Consider the following 24,164-nt stretch of genomic DNA (forward strand, 5'->3'; position numbering starts at 1 on the left):
ATTGAGTAATGGAAGTGAGCCTGTGTGTGTGTACAACGTACAGTAAATAAGCACTTCCAAAGAAGAAGTAGAAACTGAAAATAGGTGAAAACCCCACTGAATTGTCTTTTGACAAAATAAAAAAAACAAAACAAAAAACAAAACCCTGCTTTGGTAAAGCAGTATTTAAATGCACCATCACTATATAAAGCTGATTATCGCATTCATTGGATAAAATGACAAAAAGCAAACAGATGTGACGTTTTGACATTCTCACGTTTTTTGAAGAAGAAGAAGAAGAAGAGGGGAGCAGGGGAAGCAAAAGTTTGATTGTGTAATATTGAACACTTTCTATGTTTAAAACAGTCAAGTCAAGGAAATACTGAAACACATGTGGCAGAGCCTTCATCTGAAAAGTGCCAAAGACCTGATCAGCACATGTGACGCTAAGTGAAGATTGAACATGGCCGTTATCACCTGGGAGATTCTTTCAACTTTAAGAAATTTAAAGAAATCGTAATCATGTGTCCATTATCACAGAAGAAGAGCACATGTATGTTAACATAAGCTGCGTACAGCACAGAAATAAAGGGCTGCAGACCGACAACACTCAACACTAAATCAATTAAAACAGATTCGTCAATGGATTCAGTCACAACACTGCTGCTGCCACAAAATGAAAAGATGCTGCAGTCTCTGAGGAAGCACACGCCGGTGGATTCAAAAGAAACACAAGTTTAAACTTCTGTGTGTTCTCTGAACAAAACAAACAACAGAAAGCAGGCCTGCCTGTGACCAAAACGCCGGGACTTTATAAGAAAATAAATAATTAAAGTGACCCTAAAACAAAAATATATATATTTAGATATTCTACAATCCGAGACTTCACCATTTACTGAAGAACAAGAAAGTCTGCAGCAACAGGAGCTTGGAAGAGGGATCTGACATACAGAATGTGCTCCCCTCGACCGGGGCGGGACGCGTTGCTGTACGTCTTCGCTGCAGCCTGGAGGCGAACAGCTGATGAAGTGATGAAGACGGTACCGTGACATGGACGAACAGAGAGGAAGGTGGGAAAGAGAGAAAGAGTGTCCGCATGTAACGTTAGGGCCGGCGAACTAAAACAAATGAAAAGAGTCCTGCCGTAAAAATAATTTAGACTGACCAAAATAATTAACATACAGTTCTCCTGATACATGCTTTATATGCTATTTAGTGGAGAGAATCTCATATAGATAAAGTCATTATAAAAACAAACTTAACGCTTTTAAATAGTTCATCTGTATTAATCTTTAATGTCTCATCTAGTTGGTGACCTCTCGCCTGAAGTGAGAAGCCACGAGGGGATAAGGAACCCCATCCAGACGTCAGGAAAACACACACATAGCCCCCCCCCCCTCCTTCCCGTGCTTGGGCCCTGGTTCGTAGAGTCACTAACAGACAAAGACTTTATTATATGTGTGTATTACTAACAACACTGTGTGGCAGCTGACCCTCTCTGATTCGTCTACAGTCATCTGGCTCGTTAATTTTGAACCCTGGGAAAAAAAAAAAAAAAAGAATGAATGAATGGACAAGAGGCAGGTGGATGTGGAGGGGGGGCGGGGGCGGGGGCTGCTGCAGCTTGTTAAAAAGCACAGTAAAAATCTTTGATATTTACACTGAGGAAAGTGAATACATTCAGGCAGCAAAAGGAGAGGAGGGCGACCTCTCCCATGTACGAGGTACGTTTTGGCACTGCTAATACTCAACCCATCCCCGCGTGCTCTGTTCCAGTCCTCTGTACACGCTTTTCTCCTCTGTCCCTGCAGCCAGTCAGTCCTATTCCCGTGATACTCGGGGGGGTTTGGAGGGGAAAACATCGGAGCGTGGGGCCGGCAGAGCTTTCCTGCGACTGTCTCTTGATGAGACAGGAACCAGGCAGATCCAGTCCTCCCTATGACCCCCCCCAACACCACCCCCCCTACCTGCTTCAATCAGCAGGAGTCTTTGGTTCAGAAGGCACATGTGTGCATTTCTCCACAGAAACCCTCCTGTATCTTTTTTTTTTTTTTTTTATACATTTTTTTTTTTAATAATCTCCTTTCATATGAAAACCGCGACAGTGTGCAGGCCACCCGGATTCTAAGGGTTCTTTCTCCCAGAGTCAATCCATTATCTCGCTTCCTGTCTTGCAGTCCTTTGGAAAAGGCAGGAGGAGACTGTGGGTGGGTGTAAACTCAGATACCGTTAGTCAGGTCTGTGATGACGTTGGCCCTCACGAGCTTGCGGAGGAACTCCTTCTCCTTGGATATGTTGTGTGTCCATGACTGTGGGAGAATCAGAAGAGAAAACTAATTCAGAATGATGGTGATGGTTGCTAGAATACGTCAGCATCAGCATTAGAGGCATGGGCATTACAAAATATCTTATTATAAGATATGAATGCTGTAGTGTGTGGCATCGGTTTATGCTACGTCCCTATATAAATACACATTAAATGTAGAAATGAATGAATGGATGAATTAAATGAATTAGTACATCCATACATGAATAAAAGCTATGCAGACTGAAGCCTGTAGGTTAGTCTTCTTATTCCCAGTGTCTACATGTGTGGGTGTTCATGTGTGCATATATATATATGTGTGTGTGTGTGTGTGTGTGTGTGTGTGTGTGTGTGTGTGTGTGTGTGTGTGTGTAAAGCCACACTGGGTCAGCTTCCCTCCCTGCTGTGCTATGAGGGTTCAGTCTGGTGGGCCGACATGTAACCGGAGCCGGCGGTTCCTGTGTGGTGCTTTGGGACGCAGAGACAGACTAAGGCACAGCCACAGAGAAGATGAGGGAGGCGAAGGGTGGAGGAAGAAACATACAGGAGGGAATAGGAGGAATAGAAAAGAAAAGCACTGAGCTCCAGGAGGCTGGGTCCTGCAGCTGTCTCTGGTCTATCCTGCTGGTCCAAGTCTCTCCTACGGACTCCAGGCCCGTCTGGTTCGGACCTCCTACCGCTATGTGATGGGTCACAGCAGGACCACGAGGAACAACGAGCTACAGTTTCATTGCAACAACATATGAAACGCGGCTGTAATGTTCAACTAATACATCAGAATTTGGTCTCCAAACCTCTGGGAGTAGTGACTCGATCCACTGTTGATATAAAACCCCAGATCACAGCAGCTCTAATTAATCAGTTCATCTATAATCAATAATATTGATTGGCTAGATGACAGACGTGAGGATAAAACTGGAGCACACACCACAGCAGGAGACCTCAGTGGCTGCACCAGACTGTCTAACGTGATTGTCTGTGACATTTTGTTTTCAATTTTTGCGAATCTTGTGCCTTGTTACGCGATTTCCGTGGAGCTTTAAAGCATCCATCCAGATAGGAAACAGGCTCTTTCTCCAAAGCAGTGGAATAATACGCATATAATTTCACGGCTCAGCGCCCGCGTGGTTCCAGTAGGTCAAACGACCCCAGGGAGCGGCGGTGGTTAAGTGTTCCAAACAAAAAAGCCAAAGTATTCCCATTAATTAGCCATGTGTGGCTGATGATGACAATGCTGATGAAGATGATGATAATAAATGCCAAAGGTTCACGGGGAGTTTAGACAAAGGTTATCATCATACTGAGCTCATGGTTTACGCGCGTCAGCACGCGGGTGACATCTTTGATTCCACTGGGTTTCAGTGTAAACACGGAGAGGAAGACGTGACTGATGGAGAGGAGGGAGATCCGTCATGAGGGCGTTTACGAAGTGACGGTTCAGACGGTGACTGATGGAGGATCATTGAACTTAAAGTTTTGACTCTTTGATGCTTTCATTCTTCAGTTTCAGATTTACTTTTTTATTTTTTGTACAGTTTAATGTAACAGGATACAAGAGAAGTTCAAACTATGTATTTTATTCTAAACACTTTCACTTCATTAAAACACATAAGCACAGATATAAATCAATTAATACAGTAGAATTTACCAATTCTAAACTTTGCAACATATAATCAATACCCTTTGTATATTTGCCTTAACGGGTAAGAATGAAGGTAATTTTAGCATAATTTAGTAAACTTTTTTAGTTTTTTTTATTCCACTCAGTGCAGAATGATGTTAATTAACCTCAGTTAGATTTTTGCTTGTATGTTTCCAATAATAGCAGTTTCAGTCAAATTTAATGTTTCAATTTGATGATACAAAAACAACACAACACACCAGGTAGTGCAGTTACATTTTGTTTACATGTCTGAATTAAAGGCAATACAAACTAGTTTAGTTTAGTTATTTCCATTCCAAGCACTGAAAAACTGCTACTCCACATATTGTGCCGTGAAGTTCATCGAGCTCAAAACTGTCACATCTTTGGATGCAAATAAAAAAGCTGAGAGAAGTTCAGTCCATGCTCAGTTCTTAGTCTAATGTTACTGTTAGACTACATAGTGGATGCTTTGTTGTGAATGTATATTGGCGGTAGGCCAGTTCAACCCCCCCCCACAACCCCCTCCTCCTCTGCAGCTATTTGTTTCTTGTATTTGATTCTTCTTATATAGTTGTTTTTATTGGCATGGACAGAAAGTCACACCAGAATTCATTTAAAAATCTGGTGATTTAAGGGCACCTTGATAATTTACAAATGTTGAACTCTACGAGAACATTGCAACATGTTTACTTCTCGATGGGCCGTCAGCAAAAACACACCAGTGATTTCAGTATGGAGATAATTGCTGTTCTCAGACGATCAGACACTCACCTCTTTAATAGCGGACATCTTGACAGTCTCGTAATAGTGCAGAGGCGCGTGGGGCGTGTTCATGTCGTAGCCGAAACCAGCCACCGCCACCTCGTCACAGTTATGCAGTGCCATCGTTATGGCAACTGTTCCTAAAGTTGGAATGTTCTGTGGTAAAAACAGAGACGCACACTTTATTTAGTCAGACCAACACAGGGGTAAGTATGGTCAGCGTTAAAACTGATCATGGTTTGTGACAGTCGCTCGGAGACAGACGTCCAACTCCCTCTCATGTATCTGCTCCCTCCCTGCTGTGCACCTCTGTCTTTGTTCTGCTCCACTGCTGCTAACTGACTTTGAGCACTTGGTGATTAACTATTACCTCTAAGACGCGACCCCTGCAGACCCCTGCTACGACACAGTGATCTACAGGGTTGAACTGTGCTTCCTAACTGCCTTGGGCTGCCAGAGATCTGGGGGGTACAGCAGCATGGGGAGAGGGGCAGAGAGAGGGGGAAAAAAGTGGGTGCAGAAGAAAGAGTGGAGGGAGGCCCCATTTAAATCATTACCCTGATTTGGAGCCCTTAGGGTAGATGGAGCTGAACCAGCAGCTGGCCAACCCCCCACTGCGTGTTCTGATACAGATTAATTTACACACACACACACACACACACACACATTAACACAACATAAACACTAGTATAACAAATAGACCTCATCATTAATTTCCACATACATAAACATAAACTCCGATGGTCGGATGAGACAGGAAAGTGTTCCAGCGAAACAATGTGCCAAATCATACAACTCTGCAGCCTGTATTGTATGAGACAGCACTGCAAACACCCAGACACAAACATAAATGTGCACACACAAATGACCAACACACTCTCTCTCTCTCTCTCTCTCTCTCACACACACACACACACACACACACAGGCCAGATGCCCACATGTGGAACACATGTTGCAGAGTGGAGTTCATGCAGGGGTGTTCTGGTGGCCCCAGAGGGCAGAGTTAGGGTGATACGCTCCTCATGTCCTCTCCAATCCTTTAACAATATCCCCCCTCTACTCACCAACCACACACACATACACGCCACTCACACATGACACATGGATACAAACAATCTGGTTTATCCACAACCACGTACACATACACACCGGTGTTTGATTTCAAAGGCTCCATCATGTTCACTGTTTTATAGTTTTCTACTCTGCACTCTGGTGGTCACTGGCTAAAATGTGATCCAACAAAACATTCTCTGGTCAAGATCTGATACAGCAGTCTCAAGCCCAGACGAACACGATTCATCTAACATCGAATGAAAAAAAACAGACTGGACCAGGGCTGCAACGTCAACAATGACAAACTGGTTGGAATTTCCTCTTAATCTACTTTGTTTTGAAATCGTGCCACCAGCATTTTCAAAATACAAAGACTAAAGCACAAAAATTGTAGAGTGAAATGCACCCGAGGAGCAGAGCATATACATCTTTAGAAACATGCCGAAAAAGTACATTTCATTTCCAGAGATTTGGCTCAAGTGTTTCCTAATCAGAGCTCCTGTTACATCAGTGACAAACAGAACTCATGAAAGCAAAGCATACGGCCTAAAGTGACTCCAGAAACAGCAGGTTATGTAACATTTAAAGTTTTTCTTCCATCAATTACTTTCAAAGACAATTGTGCAATGCAGGGCACAGTGCGGTCCTCATCTAACCTTGGCTTCAGTGTAGTGGTCTGGATTTCTTGGTTCATTTGTTTTGTTTCATACCTTTACACTGATTATAAACTCTCCATCACATATGAAAGTGTTTCTATGCACATCCCTGATACCATATTTCCATGAAAATGTGCAAATTTTAGGCAAGTAAAGAAGTGTGTGTCTGCATGTGTCTCACCCCTTTGCCCATTAGGCCATTGTTGAAGGGCAGGCCTATGAACTGGAAGGCGGCCTCCTGAATGAAGTAGGGATTGAGGATTCTTATCTCGGTCGGCTCCCGAGGAACATAGTGAGCCACGGACTTCCAAAAGCCCTCTGTGCCTCTCTGACGTATTGGTGAGGAAACAGACAGGAACAAGTAGACGGGAGGGAAAAACAGAAAACTGTGCATTAGTCGTTTTCAACACATGGACTGTTCTGTCTCTGCAAGGTCAGAGTCGCGTGCGTGAAACACAGACATGACATTCACGTGATGACACCTCCACGGTAGACAGCCAACTGCAATTTACCCAACATCAAAGTGAGATTAAGCTCTGTAACGCTGACATAAAACACAGAAGCCAACCAGAAGCCAGACCCCAACCAGCACTGATTAGGGAAATGGCTTTTGGGCCTTTAATGGATGAAGTCAGGCCGAGGGGCTCGCGGGACATTAGTAATTAAGACCCCTGGTGTCAAGCCGTGGGTGAAGGGTCCGACTGCCCTGGAGTTCTTTACAGTCCCCCTCTTTAAAAGTTCATTAGTTGTGGTTCTTATTATTTCAGCCAAATATTGTTATAACCTTTATTTGCCTCCATTTTAGGGTATAAAGTTATTCCAAATGCATCTTAAACATTTTAACATTTTTTCATAGTAGTATTTCTCAAAGTAACTGCAGATGCAAATTCCATCTCTGTCACCAAAAAAATTTGGTTATTAGTTTATCAAGTCTTTTCCGTCTGACGTAAAACAAACCGCAGGAAAAAAATGACAGAGCGGTGATGATTATAATGATGACGATAAGGATGATTAACTTTTGGCAAGTAAGACCATTTTTACACACAGTGACTCAAGACTCAGCCCTCAAACCACTGCTGGGTTCATCGTTCCCATTTCTTCCCTGAGATTTCCTCACAGCCTTTCCTATCAGAGCCTGCTGCTTTTAGATCATGACTTCTGCACTCTGGACAGGCAAGTTATCGGTGGACGTGTCTGGACAGGCTTGATCAATGTTTATGTTTTAATATTAATAAACTGGTGACTTGCCTGATTTTGAATTGAGGATAAATGGTGGTTAGGTCTGCATTTAGTAACTGCTGTTATTGGATTGTTATTGGGAAAAACAAACCACAACACAGTGTAGCGTTCCAACAACCAAGGTTAAATGTGGCATTTGAAAGGAAGTGGTTCAAATCACATGACGACCTGAGGGTTTTCTAAAGGTCTCAGGCCTTTTTACACAATCATCATCAGTCGCGAGGGCAACCTGTCAGACAGGCCAGTAGAACCACCTGAACAACACCATGCAACTCCCATGAAATGTATATTGTGCACACGAGTCAATAGATCATGCACATGAATACCCACAAAATCTAAGTGACAAGATTACACCTCCAACAGATCAGTCCCCTTTACAGCATTACTTCAAATGAAGAACTAATTGAATGTGCAATCAAGTGGCAGTGTGTGATTGACTTGCCTGACAGTGTGACTTCCTAAAAGGCATGAAGCCAATAGGGTCAGCAGAGTAAATGGGAATCACCTGTTCAAATAGTCAAGCACCCGCCCGGCCTCCTTTGATACAACGATGCATGACTATGCGTGTGTTTGTGCGTGTGTGTGTGCGTGTGTGTTTGTGTATGTTGGCAGAGGCAGTAGCAACAAGTCTGCTGGCTTTGTGGCTTCAACAGTGGCGGCTCTTTTTGAACGCCGGCCCGGCTCTGTGCCTTCGGCAAGCTGCAACAGGAACAGCAGCTCATCTCTCCTGTCAACACAGCTTGTGTTTGCCAAGAATCTATTTAGCAGGGCTGTTTGGATGTGTGTGCGTGTCTGTGTACGCTGAATAAAGAGAGCAATGCATTTTTTTCCCTTTATTCTAGGAAGGAGAGAAGCTAATGACACACAACACACACCCCTCGCTTTAAACAGCAATGACCTGACATGTAAATAGACATAAATGTCATGGGGTGGGGATCTCTTTGAAGACATTCAGACAACTGGCGAAGTACAGGTGGCTTTGAGAAACGTAAGAGCAATTAGTATGTAAGGATTCAGGACTGTCGGGAGGGAGGGGGGTGTGGGTCCTGTTGTGAGTTTAGGAATGTGGGAAGTTGCTTACATTGAAGGTCACTGACTCAAACCTCCACCAGTTAGGATGGACAGGGCAGGGTAAGTTAATGAGAACACCCTCATTTAGCTCTCAAACTACTCCAGAGGAGCTGTAATGTGGCAGCAGTACAGACTTTGTGGGGAGCTATTGGGTATGAATACTAAAATGTCCAATAGTGATACAAGGAGAGTTTCAAGAAGAATTCACCGACCCTTATCTGGCTGAATAAAGGTTAAAAGAAACTAGCAAATTATAAGCAAAAGTGGTCAGACTGATAAATACTTGCACTGCAGAAGTAGTACGCGAAGCTAAACAGGGAATAGGATGCGTCTCCTGCCCGCTAACCTCTGTTTGACTGTGTATCAGTTAGAGCCAGTGGCATTTGACCATGGAGAGAACAGGAAGCTGCAGAGCGGCCCCCACACCACGTACTCACCAGTCCTGACACACACAGGCTCAAAAGGTGAACAGAAGTGTGTAGCTTTTGGTGTTTGGGCTGTCACTGGACTGTGGGGTGTGTTTCTCTTCTCCTGCGACAGCTCTGTGCTTAAATTGGTCTGGATTATTAGATTTAAGTGTGTGCACAAGGCTCCGTGCTCCAATAAAGCACCTGTTAAAACAACCTTGAACTGGGACAGTTAATTGCTTGCAATGCAAGGAGATCGACTGCAGAGAGGTCGACATCAGCCACAAGAAAGTATACTGGGATGTTGCATTTCTACTTGAGTTCACAGCGTCAATTTTAACTACATTTCCTGGAAATTAGCAAAAGAAAATGCAAATTACTGTGTTAGTGGCACAAATTCTCCAGTCAGATGCCATTATACCAATTGAAAATGTGCATAACAACAAGTGGATGGAAATGCTTTTATTCAGTATCAGAGGTGACACCCACTTAACTTTTAACTTGAGCATTAAGGAGCTCTAGACAAACAGGCATCTTAGCAGATAAATAATTCTTATCCATTATCCAGAACTTGCTGGATAAGAATTGTACAACATGTTGTACATGTAAGTGTGATTGTGTGAAGAGATCTTCGAGGCAACACTGAAATTTATACACAACAAATTTACTGTATATGAACAGAGCGTGTCATTGCTCCTCACTGTTAATTGATGGAAAAGGATGTACCATTAATGTATCACTGACAGTAGACAAATACCATAAAAGCACTTAGTTTCTCTAAGTCACTGTTGTCAACTACAACAGAAGCTTTGCAAAGGCTAAGTGTGTTTGTCTAGTAATTTCACAGCTGTGGGAAAATCACAGCTATACAAACCATCACCAAAGCAGCTTAAAGCGCAGGATTAGAGCAAGACAATGTCAGAGGGCGAGGAGAAGACAAGACAAGCGAGGCATCAAACAGATGGAAAAAGTGATGTGGACCGGCAGATACAGAGGGCTGAGAGCCATGATATAAATGGTTGCTAAAATGGAAAAAAGCATTCTGAAAACGCAAAAAGAACTACCTCAGCTTTCCAACAAAACCACGCAAATCAACCACTCACAAGGAAACTTGTGAGGCAGCTGGATTTGCGAGATCACCATCAAGCAAGTTATCCATCTTGCCAGGTGGACGGACCAGTCATTGTAAGCTATGTGCAGGGTTTAGCTGTCATGACATCAAGATGCAACTGTTTGAAAACAGCAATGGTGGCTCCTCATGAGGTTAGCGCAGATGCTGCTGAAGCATCAGTTATCTCTAAGCTGGGGTCTACTTCTTCATTGAAAGAAGAGCAAAAGTACTTCCATGAAAAAACGGCACTTTGCTCGACTGGCTTTGGCGAGATATAACTACGTAACATGGTCTTTGATCTGAGTGGGTGAAGTTAGCCTGTGTTAGATGGTGACAGACAGATGGGTCATCTCCAGCTCCTTTACCGTATCTGCAGACGACTTCCCAGACGGTTCTGTGCAACAAACCATCTGGTGGATCCGGCTACAAATGAATGCAAAACTGCTAAAAACATTAGAAGAAAAAAAAACAACTATGGGCTACTGGTAGTGAAAGACTGGGCATGAACATTATGACATGCATCCTTTCCCAGTTGCATAAAACTGAAAGAAAACACACACTTCACTCCAGAAATGTAAAATTCCAAAATAGGAAACAGCTTTGTTTAGAGTCTGGACTTATCCAACCCTACATTTATGGTTTCCAGTGTGGTTTGGTTTCAGTGTGGCCAATGAAATTTAACTCACCTTTAAACTAAAATGTTTCTCTGTACTGAAGCAGATATCTTAGTTTATAGTTCCTGAGGGACTGGGTGAAAAAATGTGGAGCACTGAACATAACTGTAATATGAGCAGCAAATGGAAGCACAAAAATTTCACATCTGCTGAGTTACTTGGGGTGACTTTAAAGCCCTTCAATGTAAACAAACACAAACAAACCTCAGTTTTCTGTCGGCCACAAGCGGTAACCAGGAACAGTATATGTCTGATTCCAAAGACTTGACCTATCCCTGTGTATTCTCCAGAATGACCTCATAACACGGCTGGCATGACACAGATGTCCGTCCTTCCTTCCTTGATAGGCAGCCATCATAAAATTTGGCTCTATCTTCCGTCCTGTGAACGGCGGTCTGAGGATGTGGTTGTGTTTGATGTTTATGGAGAGGACGACTCAAAAGAGGTGGACTGGATTCCGGAAGGTAGACTTGGAGCAATTTAGAAACAGCAGCCCCGAACTGCTAACAATCACAATTAAGGTTGTCTGGAGGTCATTAGCACTGTGTACATGTTGGACATTCGAGTTTACAAGTTGCAGTGTCTCACCACATAAGTGCTCCACTGAAGAGGAACCATTTCAGAAAGAATGTCTGAAAGCAGGAGAGGTTCTCCAAAGTAGCTGGCAAATGCTGAGGAGCACTGCGGAGGGTCACTGTCTCTTAAATCCAGAGAGGTAAAATTCTCCAGCTTTGGTTATTTTATTCTCTTTTGTTAACCAGGAATCTGAAGCATTCACCAACTTGCCTTTGCTTTTCTTGACACATACCAAGACCTCTGCCCTCATTGAGGTCACGGTGGTCTCTCTGTTCCCGGCCTCTTTTAGGTTATCCAGTGTGTGAAACCGTCGTCTCCACACTCCCATGACGGCAAACGTGAAGGCAGTGCCAACGTTTGACAGGAGTGTGACCCTGAGTGCAACATGGTCTCTGGGTACAAACAGACTGCTGCTTTGGCCCACAGGCAGGACCTGCTGACTAAAACACAAATTAATCCCTCTAGTGACCTATTATGACATTTCAAAAGTTCTCCTTAAACTTGCATAAATACTTAATTACCCAACATCCATTGCTTCAGAACACCACTAAAAGGAACTCAAAGTTCAGGTCTGAGTATTAATCACAGCAGGCTAGGTAGGTGACTCATTTTTGAAACACAACACTCATGGTAATCAGTGACATCCGGACCCAATGTTAGTCACTTGGTTCATGTTCAAAATCCATGTTTACGAGTATGTAAATGTTTATGAATGCATGTATGCATGCTACTTTGGGCTTCTGCACAGATGTTTGAGCTTAAAAAAAAGAGCCATATAGCTGTTATTTCTGTCCCGTGGTGCCTCCTCCGGCATGGAGTCACTGTACATTTTTTGTGCTAAAACGATTTCAAACAAAACAACAAAAACAAAACCTGGGCGTTAGACTGAGATGAACGATAGGAAATGCTTCAAACAATAATCTAGCAGGGCGTTCATTTGGAAATGTTGGTGATGAGAAGCAACTGGCTATGTTGGTAATTCCGCTGGCGCTCGATTTCCGCCATTGCCTCGGATATGGGCGATATGTGGTTTTTAAAATATTGGCTCCATTACAATATTTTGATACTTCTGAGTAAGAACCCCTGGCTGTACTTCTATTAAAGGAGAAGTGCTCTCTTCCTCAAATTGTCTCCATCCATCATTTATCTCTGGCCCGTGGAGAGCAGGGAGAGCTCCTGTAAACAAACAGGAGAGATAGAACACCGACACTCCACCTTCGAACCCCGTGTTTACCACCGGCTGTATATCCTTCACTGGCTCTGTTTGAAAATATCCCCGCATATACAAACAACTGCGGCTGTGTGTGCATGAACCGTGCACGTGTGCTGTGCATGAGGGCAAAATCAAAACTAGACAAATAGGATAAAAGAAAATGTCTGCGATTGTGGAAATCATGTTTGAGCACATTTGTAAACAGCACGTAACTGGGCAATCAACCAGGCTGCTGCGTTTGTGGGGTCAGACTTTAAGCAGAGTGACAGAGTCGTAATCATGTCGGCCTGCGGTAATGAGGGAATTAGGGGGGTTGGAAGCTTTGTGATGCTGCAGCGCTGTAATTGTATAATGTCGCAGAGGACTTCGCTGATCCAAAGTGCGAGATGCATTCAGAGACAACCGTGCCTGCAAATCTAAGATCTAATCGGGATCGACACGGTTTAGGTTCGCAGATCTGGACTAAGTCTGAATTTTGCCCTGAAGTTTATGAGTCTGTGCGTGCCTGAGAGAGTGGGAGTTCATGGGCGTGTGTTTGTGAGAGTGTACAAAACACTAAATAACAGATTGGGAAATTGCCTCGCTAATTTGTATTCTGTTCAGCCATCCAAAACTACGCTGTAGGCATTTGAAAAGCCACAATAGCGCAGGAGAGTCAAGCACGCTGACAACTGGCTGGATGAGTCACTCGCGGCTGCACAACAACTGTGTACCACCCACTAACCTCTCAAAGAAGAAGAAGGAACACACTTGCTTTCATAACTGCAGACGGAGGGTGAAAAGGCTTCGCATCCCTCCCAGCTGTGAGTGTGCAGGTTGCACAAAGAAATGCCCGGCTCGACCGGCAGACTTAAAAGCTCCCAAAGGACGACTGTCCAGAGATACATTACCTCTCCCTCTGGGATGGACTGAATGGATAAAACTAAGGGAGGGATGCTTGCTGCTACTTGGTGAGGGTCTCCTGCTGCCTGTCCTAAAGTTTACAGTATCACTCTCTGAGCCAAATGTCTTTTATTGAGCTCAGAGAGCTGCTGTCTAGTAATAGGTGAAAAAACGATTCATATTTATGAGTCACTGATTTTGGAAATAAGTTCACAGCAGGCACATGCTCATACACACATCAACACCTCTTAATATTTATGTTTCCACAGCATCGAATACAATGGAGCTAGGATAACAGCCTTTTAACAGCACTTCCTTTCATGTGGTTGCTAAGACGTAAAATCCACTTTCCATAGTAAACAGATATTGTTGCCACAGTAACTTGTGAATTTTAAAAAAGGTCCTCATTTGCATTTGTCTCTGCTGTGACGCTACTTATGTGCTAAAAGCTACATGCTGCCACTTGCTTTCATGAGAAAACAAATCAGCTGTTTTTATCTTCATGTATTCTTTTGGCAAAATAAAGAAGATCTGTAGATCTGATCCCATTTACTACTGAACTGAACTCATCTACAATGACGTACTAAAATGAAATTCCAACGTGCGATCATTAAATCATTAAGTGAAGTCAATTGTGATGGATAAATCAAAGACAATAAATCAAATAATGCAGATGTTTTAAAAAAAAAGGACAACCCATGGGTCAAATGTGGGTCTTCGCGCATCTGTCATTCTTCCATATTATCATCAAGGCTAAAAAAAAAAAAAACACACATTTTTTTGTTCCCTGATTTTTAACCCATGAGAAACATTCTTCCTTCCTCAGCAGATCAAAGCGGGCTGAGTTGGACGCCAGGGGCCAAATCAATTATCCCAGGCAGCCATTTCCACTGTCCTCTTCTTCTGACACACCAGAGAAATCTGGGCCCTATCAAAGGCAGAAGGGGCCGTCAGCCAGCCAAGTAAGCTATTTTCCTCCATTTTACTTTGCTGTTACCTTCCACTGCTCATTTTCTTTTCCCCAGCTATTATCCCTTTACCCTATTTCACTTTATCCTTTCCATCCATCTTCCCTCCATTCTCTCGACCTTTAATGCGACCTCACACCATTGCTTGGTTTCAGCTTGCCAGTATATGCCATATCCATCCCCTATTATAAAAGGTATTGTGTCCTTTCCCCTTTATTTTTTCTCCCCCTTTCCTCGCTCATGACTGTAGGATTCTGACAAATGTCACCTTGTAAAAGAGTCCAGGTGCTCCGTCAAAGTCACACAGCTGTGCTGGAAAATAAAGCAGGTTTCCTCAGTTCCATGCTGCGCAGTAAGCATCCCTCGCAAAGAATGAGGTGAAACGGGTATTTGGCTAATTGGCCTCTGTGTAGCTTTAAGGATTATACAAGTGCTTTAACGTACATACAGTATATTTCATAAAATTAAATACATTTGCAATTTTAAACTGTCAACGCCATGCTCTATAAAATGGTCAGCGTGTAAAGCTTAGTAGCAAACCAATTGAAACACTGAAATGGTCCTTTAGAGTACGATGACCTTTAGTTTAATGACTCTATGAAGAGCTTTTACTAAGTGCTCCCACTGTCCGGGAGTTAAGTGGACTCCAAATAATCTCACAGAGATACCAGAGACTGTTCATCAAGAACAAAATGAAAAGTGCTTGTAAGAGCTTTTCTAGTGACAATGGATATAAAGGACACAGCAGCCAGTAAAATGACTGCTTTCTGTTATAAAGATAAAAAAAGATAAGGGAAAGATAAGGGAAAGCCAGTTCTTTCATTCAGTCTGACCCTAGTGATTAAGAAGCCAATTCACAGCCTGTCATTTAACTGTGGCAATGCCAAGGACACCCAAAAGATTTGATATGAAGTAAATTAAATCAGAATTATTAATACAGCAGCATCCAAACACGCAAGAGAACAGGTTAAAAAAGGGGAGCAACAGAATTCATCTGAAAATGGCACTGAAGCATGAGGAAAATTCATTTCCAGTAACTTGTGTGCTAGTTATTGTTTCTTTTCTCAACTGTCTTTTCCACATTGAGCATTCAAACCACCTAAGACATCCCCATTGTATAGTAGAGATTCATGTCGTCCTCTTCAAACCTTCACAAACACGGCTCACGCTTCCACAGGAAGGAATGTACAGAATGTGATCAGAGGTTAGGCTGCTATGTTCTGCTAAATAAAACACGCAACTCAGATATTCAGACACATTCAGACGCCCAGAGAAGAAGAAACATTCTGCAGTATAACTCAGTGAGTGGAGGAATCCTAAATGAGACAGTGAGACAGCAAGCCTGATGAAACACACGCGAAACACCTTTGGTCCTAAATAAGAAAAACACTTTTCTCAGTTTAGATTCTTTCGTGAGTCAGCTGTGAGTCGCCATTCCTACATTTTTCGGGGTTGTGTGTGTGTTTAATATGCTCATGATTTTCCACTTTCATTCCTTAAGGAGTTGAAATTGTCCTTACCAGCTTCTCCTTGAACACCATCTGTCTGAGCCACTTGAAATCCAGTGGTTTAAAAGCAGAAAAAACAAAAAGAGAGTCTTTTTCGTAGTTTTCAGGCTTCTGGATAGCTCCCTCTGGATAGGTGATCCTCAGGGTGGTTTTGGTGCCTACATCTTTGCCATAACCGCTTACTGGGGCTTCATTCAACCTGCCAGCCCAAAAAAAGTGTTAGTGAGTGGAATTTAGGTCATAAAAAGCTTACGGCACACAAGTTAGTATTGTTTCCATCTTGTTTGTACAGTTTTGCCTTGTACATTATATAGTTTATACACAATACTGTTGTTTTGAGAGTTCCTTTAGTAGCGTTTCATTTCACTCTGGTGCCACCTTACCTCACTACAACATCATACTCGTCTATACGGGAGCCCAGAGACTTGTTGGACAGGATGCCCCCGTTGCCCACGATGATGCACCTTTTACAGCCGAGACTGCGAGGCAGAGGAGTCAGAGGTTAACCGACTGATGGATAGACAGAACAGGACTTCCTGTTGATGTTGTCGTGGGTAAAAATTACCTGTCCAGGTCCTCTCCAAGTCCATAATTTTTCGTGGCAGTTAAAATGCTGTCTATGATTCTCTCTGTGGAAAACAAGAAGGAAATAACGACCATGAGGACAATGAAGGATACATTAAGTTGTCATCTACACTGCGCTGCAGCACACAATATTGAAAATGTACTTCTCACATGAGCGTACCAAATATAAATACTGATGTAGGTATTTCATTGCCCAGAACCGTTTGTGTATAAATCCATGGTAATTGCTTTCTTGGCAATGAATGGGAGAATGGATACATATGACTAGTGTTAAATTCTTAACGTCAGGGATACAGTATCTCTTAATTTGACACTATCATCAGGGTCAGTCACCTTAAGCGTTCACTCCTCACAGAGCAGCGCATCAGTTTAACATCACAGATGAGGTGATGTTCTCCAATAATGAAAGTGAAATATCTGAAAAACCATAACTGAGGGAATTGCTCTTTTATAAGATTAACAAACTGCCACGGACTTCAACATACCACTACAGATACAGCAGTCTAGGTGGTCTTGAGACAGTTGGAGGAGAGAACACCTCTCTCCGTTTACTCAGTCACAGATAAGGAGTGACCATTCAGCCCTTAAGGAACACTGTGATGGGATTATGGAGGGAAAAAAGCTGTTGTGTTCTTGAATCTGGGAGAGGCAGACATACAGGGCTCAGGATGGTATGCGTGTGTATGTAGAAACTCTCCCATAAAAGCACTCAGAGAGGAATGCTGTTTTCAAACAAGCGCATTCTCCTGGTTAAGTGGGCAACGTGGAGCTCGTCTCCCTGCGTGGCTCGCACCCCTCCGATCTCAGGGTGAGAAACGAGGATGTTTAGCCATAGCGCGCATTCCTGCCATGTTCAACGGGGCATTCTGCTAGAGTCATGCTCCCAGTATTAAATATGACATATATTTCTCTGTTCTCCTGACCATTTTTAGGCTTCTCATACTTGTGATGCACCCATTGTAACATCCCAAATGTGCAAATTCCATTACAGTTGCTACTATCTTTGGTCCACGTAATAACAAGAAAAACTTGACACGTTACATTTGCTATAATGTGAAAGCACCAAAGAAGGACTACTTGGATTTAAGGAAGATCGTGGCAGCTAATTGTCATTCCTTTCTTTGCATCCCACATGGAAAAAAGGAGTCTCCTCTATCCCACTGTTAAAATATGAGAGGCATTTTCATTACCCTCTTTACTTCACTTAATATAATCACCATACAGCACATAGTCTGCAAAGGGGGGCCAAGAGAAACAGCAAAACTGAGAGTAAAGGGAGAGTGAGAACAAGAGAGTTTAGACTGGGGCCTCAAAGCAGACATATTACAGCCCCATTCACCCAAGCTAACGATCCTAATGATTAACCTGCTGAGGAGAGGCGAGCAGAGCAACAGCCCATTGTTTGGATGTGGTGTCGATGTCTGGCGTCAAGCATCACCCTGAGCAGCATAAACACAAGGCCGAGGACCACACCTGGATCCAAGCGGGTGAAAAGTGAAAAATCACAATGAGCAGGGCTCTCTTCCAGAGGACGACATGGAAGCTAATTGTTTTAAGTACCCGGGGTAAACATTTCAGCAAAGTATGTCTCGGGGACGAGCCAAAGACGAATGGCTGTGGGTTCAGACATTAGTCCGACACAGAACTCTTGAAATGACAAAAATCTTTGCTGGTAACATGGAGGAAGATCTGAAGCATCACATAACGCATAAACACAGACACGTTGTTGGGAGGAGTGTAGTCTAAACAATATAAAGCATCATGTGATGACAGTACTATTTGTTAGGCCTGCACATTAGTGGCTTTTGTCTCAACACCAACTGCCACAGTTAAAAAAAAAAATAATAATATCACTTGATTGCAGTATGATGACTAATTTATCAAGGATATCGATGGTTGAACAATCCTGTAAAATAGCTGTATGGACAAAGGTGGTACCATCTTATTTCCATGTTGTAGACTGCAAATCTGAGTGCTCAAATCTTTGGCATCAGTTTGCTCCTTCTCGCTGACTCATGGTTCCTGTTGCATAATGGTGTGTGTGAGCCTTCAGTTGGTGGGCAGTAATATCATTGGCCAATCTTTTGAATTAGTTGACGAGGACACAGCTTTATTTGCTGGGTTCTGCTTTGCCAGTAGTTTTTACAAATGTACTCATACACCTGTGCACCTGCTCTCAGCTCTCACATCCAAAGTGTGATCATGTCAAAGATCACGTTTAAACATCGTGCTCGGTTTGATTTAAGGCAATAACATTCATAATCAAAGTAAGCAAAGCAAATAATCATTTAGCTTAATAAAGAGCCGATTCCTGTGCGTGATCTGTCCTTGACCTTCATCTTCCTGTTAGCTTGATCATTTTAGCCAACTACTTTAAGGGCTGCACTGTACATTTTCAAAGCACTGTACAGTTTGTAAAGATTCTTAAACTTCTATGATCTTGTGTACATCAAACTTGAAGATATTCCGCACGAATGCGTCTCCTATCATCATGTCTTCAAATGTCTTGCTTTGTTCGACCAGACCAATTATTTTTTGGATTAATCAGCTAATTGTTTCAGGTTTTCCAAAACTAACTTTTTCCTTGATGACTTGCACTGCAACAAAAAGTATCAGAAAATAATGTTTCACTTGCTGTGAGAATGATATCCGACAATTCATGCAAAAAATATAGCCCATTACTCAAATTGACCGTTCAGTGGCCGACTGCAGCGCTCACAAGCCTGGTTTTCCTCTGAGACGAATCAACACAGCTTTACTGTTCTCAGGCTATGGTTGATGTGTGCCAAAGATACCTCTTGGCGGAATAAAAAAGTAAAAATAAAACTCCCGCCCACCACCGCCACTCCGTGTTCCCAATTTGGAATCCTTTGTGGCGTTCTATTCAAGATCCACACGTATCATCTCTCCACATGAGTACCACTAAAAGGGAAACCCCACTGCCAACGCAGTCCGTGGAGAAAACAGAAACCAGGTGTAGCGCTCACACAGGGAGTGCTCTTTTGATGGCGACTCAGATGGTGCGTGTGTGTGTTCGTATGACAGCGGAGAACTTGCCAGAGCACAAAGGTAACATTCACTGTACCTTCTGCTTGTAAGTATTGGAAAATATGTGACAGAGCATGTCACTGAAGCCAGGTTAATGTTATCTCTTCACTTCCCGTGGCACTGTGTACTGGTTTGATATCTGAAGTGCTGGAGTGTGTTAAGGTCAGGGAAGAAGTACAAGCACTGTGTATGGAAACATTAAAGTTGGAGTGTTGGAAGACATGAAGTCCCTGGTCCAAAGATAGGCTCCATCTCGCAAACAAACGCACATTCCTGATTAAGGGGCCTACAATGTCTCGATTATAAATGAAAGACTATAAAATATATTCATATAGTCTGTCTTATGGGCATGGTACAAGAGTGTTATGAACTTAAAGACACATCTTGTGTCTGGTCAGAAGCTGATAATCAGTCTGAGCCAGAGGCTGAAAACAAGCCAGTGGTGAAAATCTACTTATATTGCCATATTCAGTGTGCTGTAGCAGGTTACTTTCATTGTATTTTACCACTGTAACGCATGCAGACTTAAGGGATTGACAGCTTTTTGAAGAAAGGCCTTTCCTGTGAGTCGTATGCTTTAAAATAAAAATACAGGATTATTTTGGATCTACACGCAAATACTCCATCCTCAAATACCCTTCAGCTCAAAACGGGCAACCCGTTTTGGAGGTGCGCTCAGCGGCGCTCCAGTATTGATGTTTCAGAGTCAACTACCAAAAAGCATTTCTTCAATGTGCTCTGATGTCTGAAAATAAAATTCAGAAGTGCAGATGAGGTTTGATGAGATATTTGTTAGCATCAAAGCTTAAAGAATCTCAGTGGTTTCCAAAATGAAACCTCGCTATCAGAACCCATCACAATAACAAACAACAATCAAGCATGGATGGATGATGTGAGATAGAGATTCGGTCACTTCTTACATAAAAAAGGCTGCCGATTGGAAATGGCTTCCAACATCTCCAATGTTGGGCTGTCCGTGAATGGCAAGAGTTTTCGAAAACCCTGCTTGCATTACTTTGGCAGGACTAAAGGTGACTAACTGTAAGACGTGATGGACTACCGATCTCACTTTGTCTCAGCTCGGGACAAGGCGGTGTAACAAACCTGAGGCAGAATATACCCTGCCAAAAGCAACAGCCTAGCATCAATGAAAAATGATGAAATGTGCAAAGTGGCAGAACATTGGCATTATCCATAGTTGAAACCTTGATGAATGAGGAGAGCTTCAAAAGAGCAGGCATTTGGAAAGAATAACCAGTGTGGTTTCATGCCTCTGAATCTCTGCCCACGTCCCTGAGTCTTATCAGCAAATTAAATTGGAACAACAAAGGGACAAGTTGGTCTGAATATCAGGCTACAGAATAACTTGTCTCATAAGAGATGTTGACAGTTTGTTGATCTGATAAGACAGATACGGTATGACTAGCCACCTGATGAACGAAGGAGGTTGGCAGCCCTTGCTTTTCATTTCATCACCTCTTTTGACTCAAAGTGTAATGTTGGCAACTTAGAACAAACCAACTCAATCTGACGGTTTATTACTCTGAGATGCCAGGCAGTGCAGGCACAAAACACTGTACCAAGTGCTGGTAAGCACCCACACAGCATCTAAACCTCTCAGAATAAGTAGTACTAAGAGCTCAGATCAACAATACATGCCAGGATTTTTCTTTTTTAATAAACTGTCTCCGAACACATTATTCATTAAATGTACGGTAGATGTCGCTAGCGGGAGGTAACTGATGGAAATGACCTTTCTTACCTTGCGTTTTGAATCCAAATGGAGGTAAGTAATTGCTGACTTTTGCTAGACGTTTGAAGTTCCGATCAAGAAACATGGGTGCTGGTTTCATGAACCTGCAATGAGATGCAGGAAAGAATAGGGGGGGATACAAGAAAGAGACATTTTTCATTAGCTGGGCACAACAAGACCAAGAAGACAAAAATGGACACTTCAGTAGCCAACCCCCTATGATTAAGAATTATTTATTTTGTCGTGCATTCCCCCAACACTTTTCTCTTCTCCATAGACAGAACCTGTGGCTTCCCTTAATCCCACCTGGGACAGTGGGGTTAATGTCCTGGGCAAAGTTTAAGCCACAAAATGATAAACAAATTCACTTGTTCCACTGTCATTAATCTAACAGCATCCCCACCTCCCCTGCTAAAGCCTCCCAAAACAAGTAAAGCCTGCACACACATTAGCGAGGTAGCTAAAAACTAAGCCGGTAATAAAAACTGAAAGGCAGGGGGAGACACGGGCCTGGGTGGAGGGGTTATGTTGATAGGTTATGCACTGCAGCCGCCATCTAAATCACAGCTGACACATGGATTTGAGACATACATACTCATGCCAGAATGCTTTCCCTCAAGTGATCTGGGGCAACACTATTTCAACTGAATTAGAATGGAGGACATTGCTGCTGTTTAAAGAAAAACACACCATTAATCCAGATAATTCACAGAGGTTTGAGTCTAAAATGTGAAAAACCCACATCTTAACAGACAAGTTTAACTACCCCGTCATCCTGCCACATTTAAAAAACAAATTGATTTTTATATTCAAAAACACGTCTGTGACCAATGTTTTTAATAACCCATGAACTGCGACTTCCAGCATCGCCTCCTCCTTATCCTGTGTGCCTGTATAAGTGTGTGCGTGCTGATTAACAGCAGCTCTAAAATCAAAAGAAGCCATTTCCTCATAGTCACGCCAGCGACCTGAGTGTGGCTTCAGGATGGATGTGTGTTTTTATGACCTGCTGTCAAGCTGGGGGGTGCACGAGAGGAGAGGGAGACGGTCGCTCTCGTTGTCTCTTTTCTGACATTAGCATGCATGGAGCTCCACGGGTTTCCATGTCAGACCTAAATAATCCATCAGGACACACGCACACAGAAAAGACAATGCTAGGCGCCGTGGAGAGATCTATTGAGCTGGTGTGTATTATTTTGTTTAGGACAGGAGACAGTTGCAGAGATTGTTGCACTGTCTCATTAACGGAAACCAGACCACCAGCGACATAACTATTGCATCTTCTCACCAGACATAAATCGTGGCTCTCACAGCGAGCAGACCGGCAAAGGCATTTTAAACTGGAATCAAGACAGGACACAAGAACCATCACACTCCCGTATTTCTCAGCAGGAATCTCGGATAGCTTGTTCCCATAACACTGCCACGGGTTCACAAGAAGTATGTGCAGCTCTGGAGCACAATGACCAAACATGGCCAACATTGTTGGGAGGCCTTCCGGTTAGCTTAAACCTCTCCCAAGCACCCTAATCGGTCTTTGATACCCTCATTATCCTCAAGTTTTAAAGCATGACAGCAGAGAGAGGGAGACTCAAGAGGAGAGGTGGTTATGTATGACTCTCTCTCCTCCTCACATCACCTGACAGGAGCACACACACACTTAGAGACTTCTGTCCTGCCAAAACAAATGGAGATTCATTAAACCCAAGACTTCTGAGGCCAGGAGGGGCTATAAATAACACAAGACCATTGCAAGTCACTGAGCCCTGACCGACAGCCCGTCACTGACATCCTGACAAAGCAGAGAGGCAGGGGGCCGCTTGTTGTTAAATAAAAAGTGAGGGCTCCCAAAACAGCCAACACGCAGGGATGTATTGTACTCATTTCCTTTGCTAGGTCCATCTCTCATGGGAAATATTTTCATAACCGTGCCGCTTCAAGTTCACTGCCAACACTTGATTTAGGGCTCCAATACAAACAGTTTTGGGTAAAGCGGAGGGGAGGGGAGGTGTGGATAATAAATTGGATTCTGCAGGGCAGAGGCTTCAGAAAAGACAAACACGGAGGAAGCAGGAGATGATTAGAGGGAGAGCCACAGGACCTCACTGCTAGAGGTTAAGTAGGTTTTCTCTAACAGCTTAACTGTAGGCCCGACCTATTCAGACAAAACGCTAACAAGGACTTTTGAATTTATTTGTTTTCGCCTTGTGAACATACTAAGCAGACTCAGATAAAGAAAGAGCACAAGTTAACAAACAAATTGTCAACTGGCTGACTCCCTTTCACACAAGCCACGATAAATCACATACACGATTGTGTGGGTTACTTAAACTCACGCACACAAACACATACATACACGAGGACGCACACAAAGTGCGGCATTAATTGAGCTCATTGACCTGTGTGTGACTGGGGTGAAGGTGGTAGTAATCAGTGGGCTCCCGGTGGGGGCTCTGTGTTGTGCAGAACTTTGATCCGACACGTGCGGCTGATTAGAGGAAGTCATTACGAGGGAGGACATTGTTAACACGTAGCCTCTCACATACGTAGAGGGCAGTTCCACAAAACGGCTCCGTCTGTCTTGTTGAGCGGCGCTGCATTTTACAGATGATGGTGTTGTTTGGACTTGGTTTGTCAATGCATTCAACATATACTGTATTTGTTTGTTTTGGATAACTTCCCTTAAACATTTTGAGGGCATCTTGTATTTCCCTTTTATACAGAATA

At 43.1% G+C, this 24,164-nt stretch overlaps 1 protein-coding gene across 5 annotated transcripts in view; it reads right to left on the reverse strand.

Annotated features, from left to right (window-relative positions):
* Nucleotides 1-1,244: 1,244 nt before the first annotated feature.
* The window catches only part of st3gal3b (ST3 beta-galactoside alpha-2,3-sialyltransferase 3b), a 48,075-nt gene continuing 25,155 nt past the window's right edge, over nt 1,245-24,164 (reverse strand). For all 5 annotated transcript variants that reach the window (XM_070844431.1, XM_070844430.1, XM_070844427.1 and 2 more), the window contains 7 exons: nt 21,447-21,541; nt 16,617-16,680; nt 16,435-16,530; nt 16,064-16,250; nt 6,584-6,730; nt 4,701-4,847; nt 1,245-2,288 (listed from right to left, as the gene is read on the reverse strand). In XM_070844431.1, coding sequence (XP_070700532.1) covers nt 2,199-2,288; nt 4,701-4,847; nt 6,584-6,730; nt 16,064-16,250; nt 16,435-16,530; nt 16,617-16,680; nt 21,447-21,541 — 826 coding nt within the window. In that variant the 3' untranslated portion in view covers nt 1,245-2,198. The remainder of the gene's footprint in view (nt 2,289-4,700; nt 4,848-6,583; nt 6,731-16,063; nt 16,251-16,434; nt 16,531-16,616; nt 16,681-21,446; nt 21,542-24,164) is intronic.

The sequence above is a fragment of the Pempheris klunzingeri genome, chromosome 15 (assembly GCF_042242105.1).
Source record: "Pempheris klunzingeri isolate RE-2024b chromosome 15, fPemKlu1.hap1, whole genome shotgun sequence".
In the NCBI taxonomy this organism is placed as follows: domain Eukaryota; kingdom Metazoa; phylum Chordata; class Actinopteri; order Acropomatiformes; family Pempheridae; genus Pempheris; species Pempheris klunzingeri.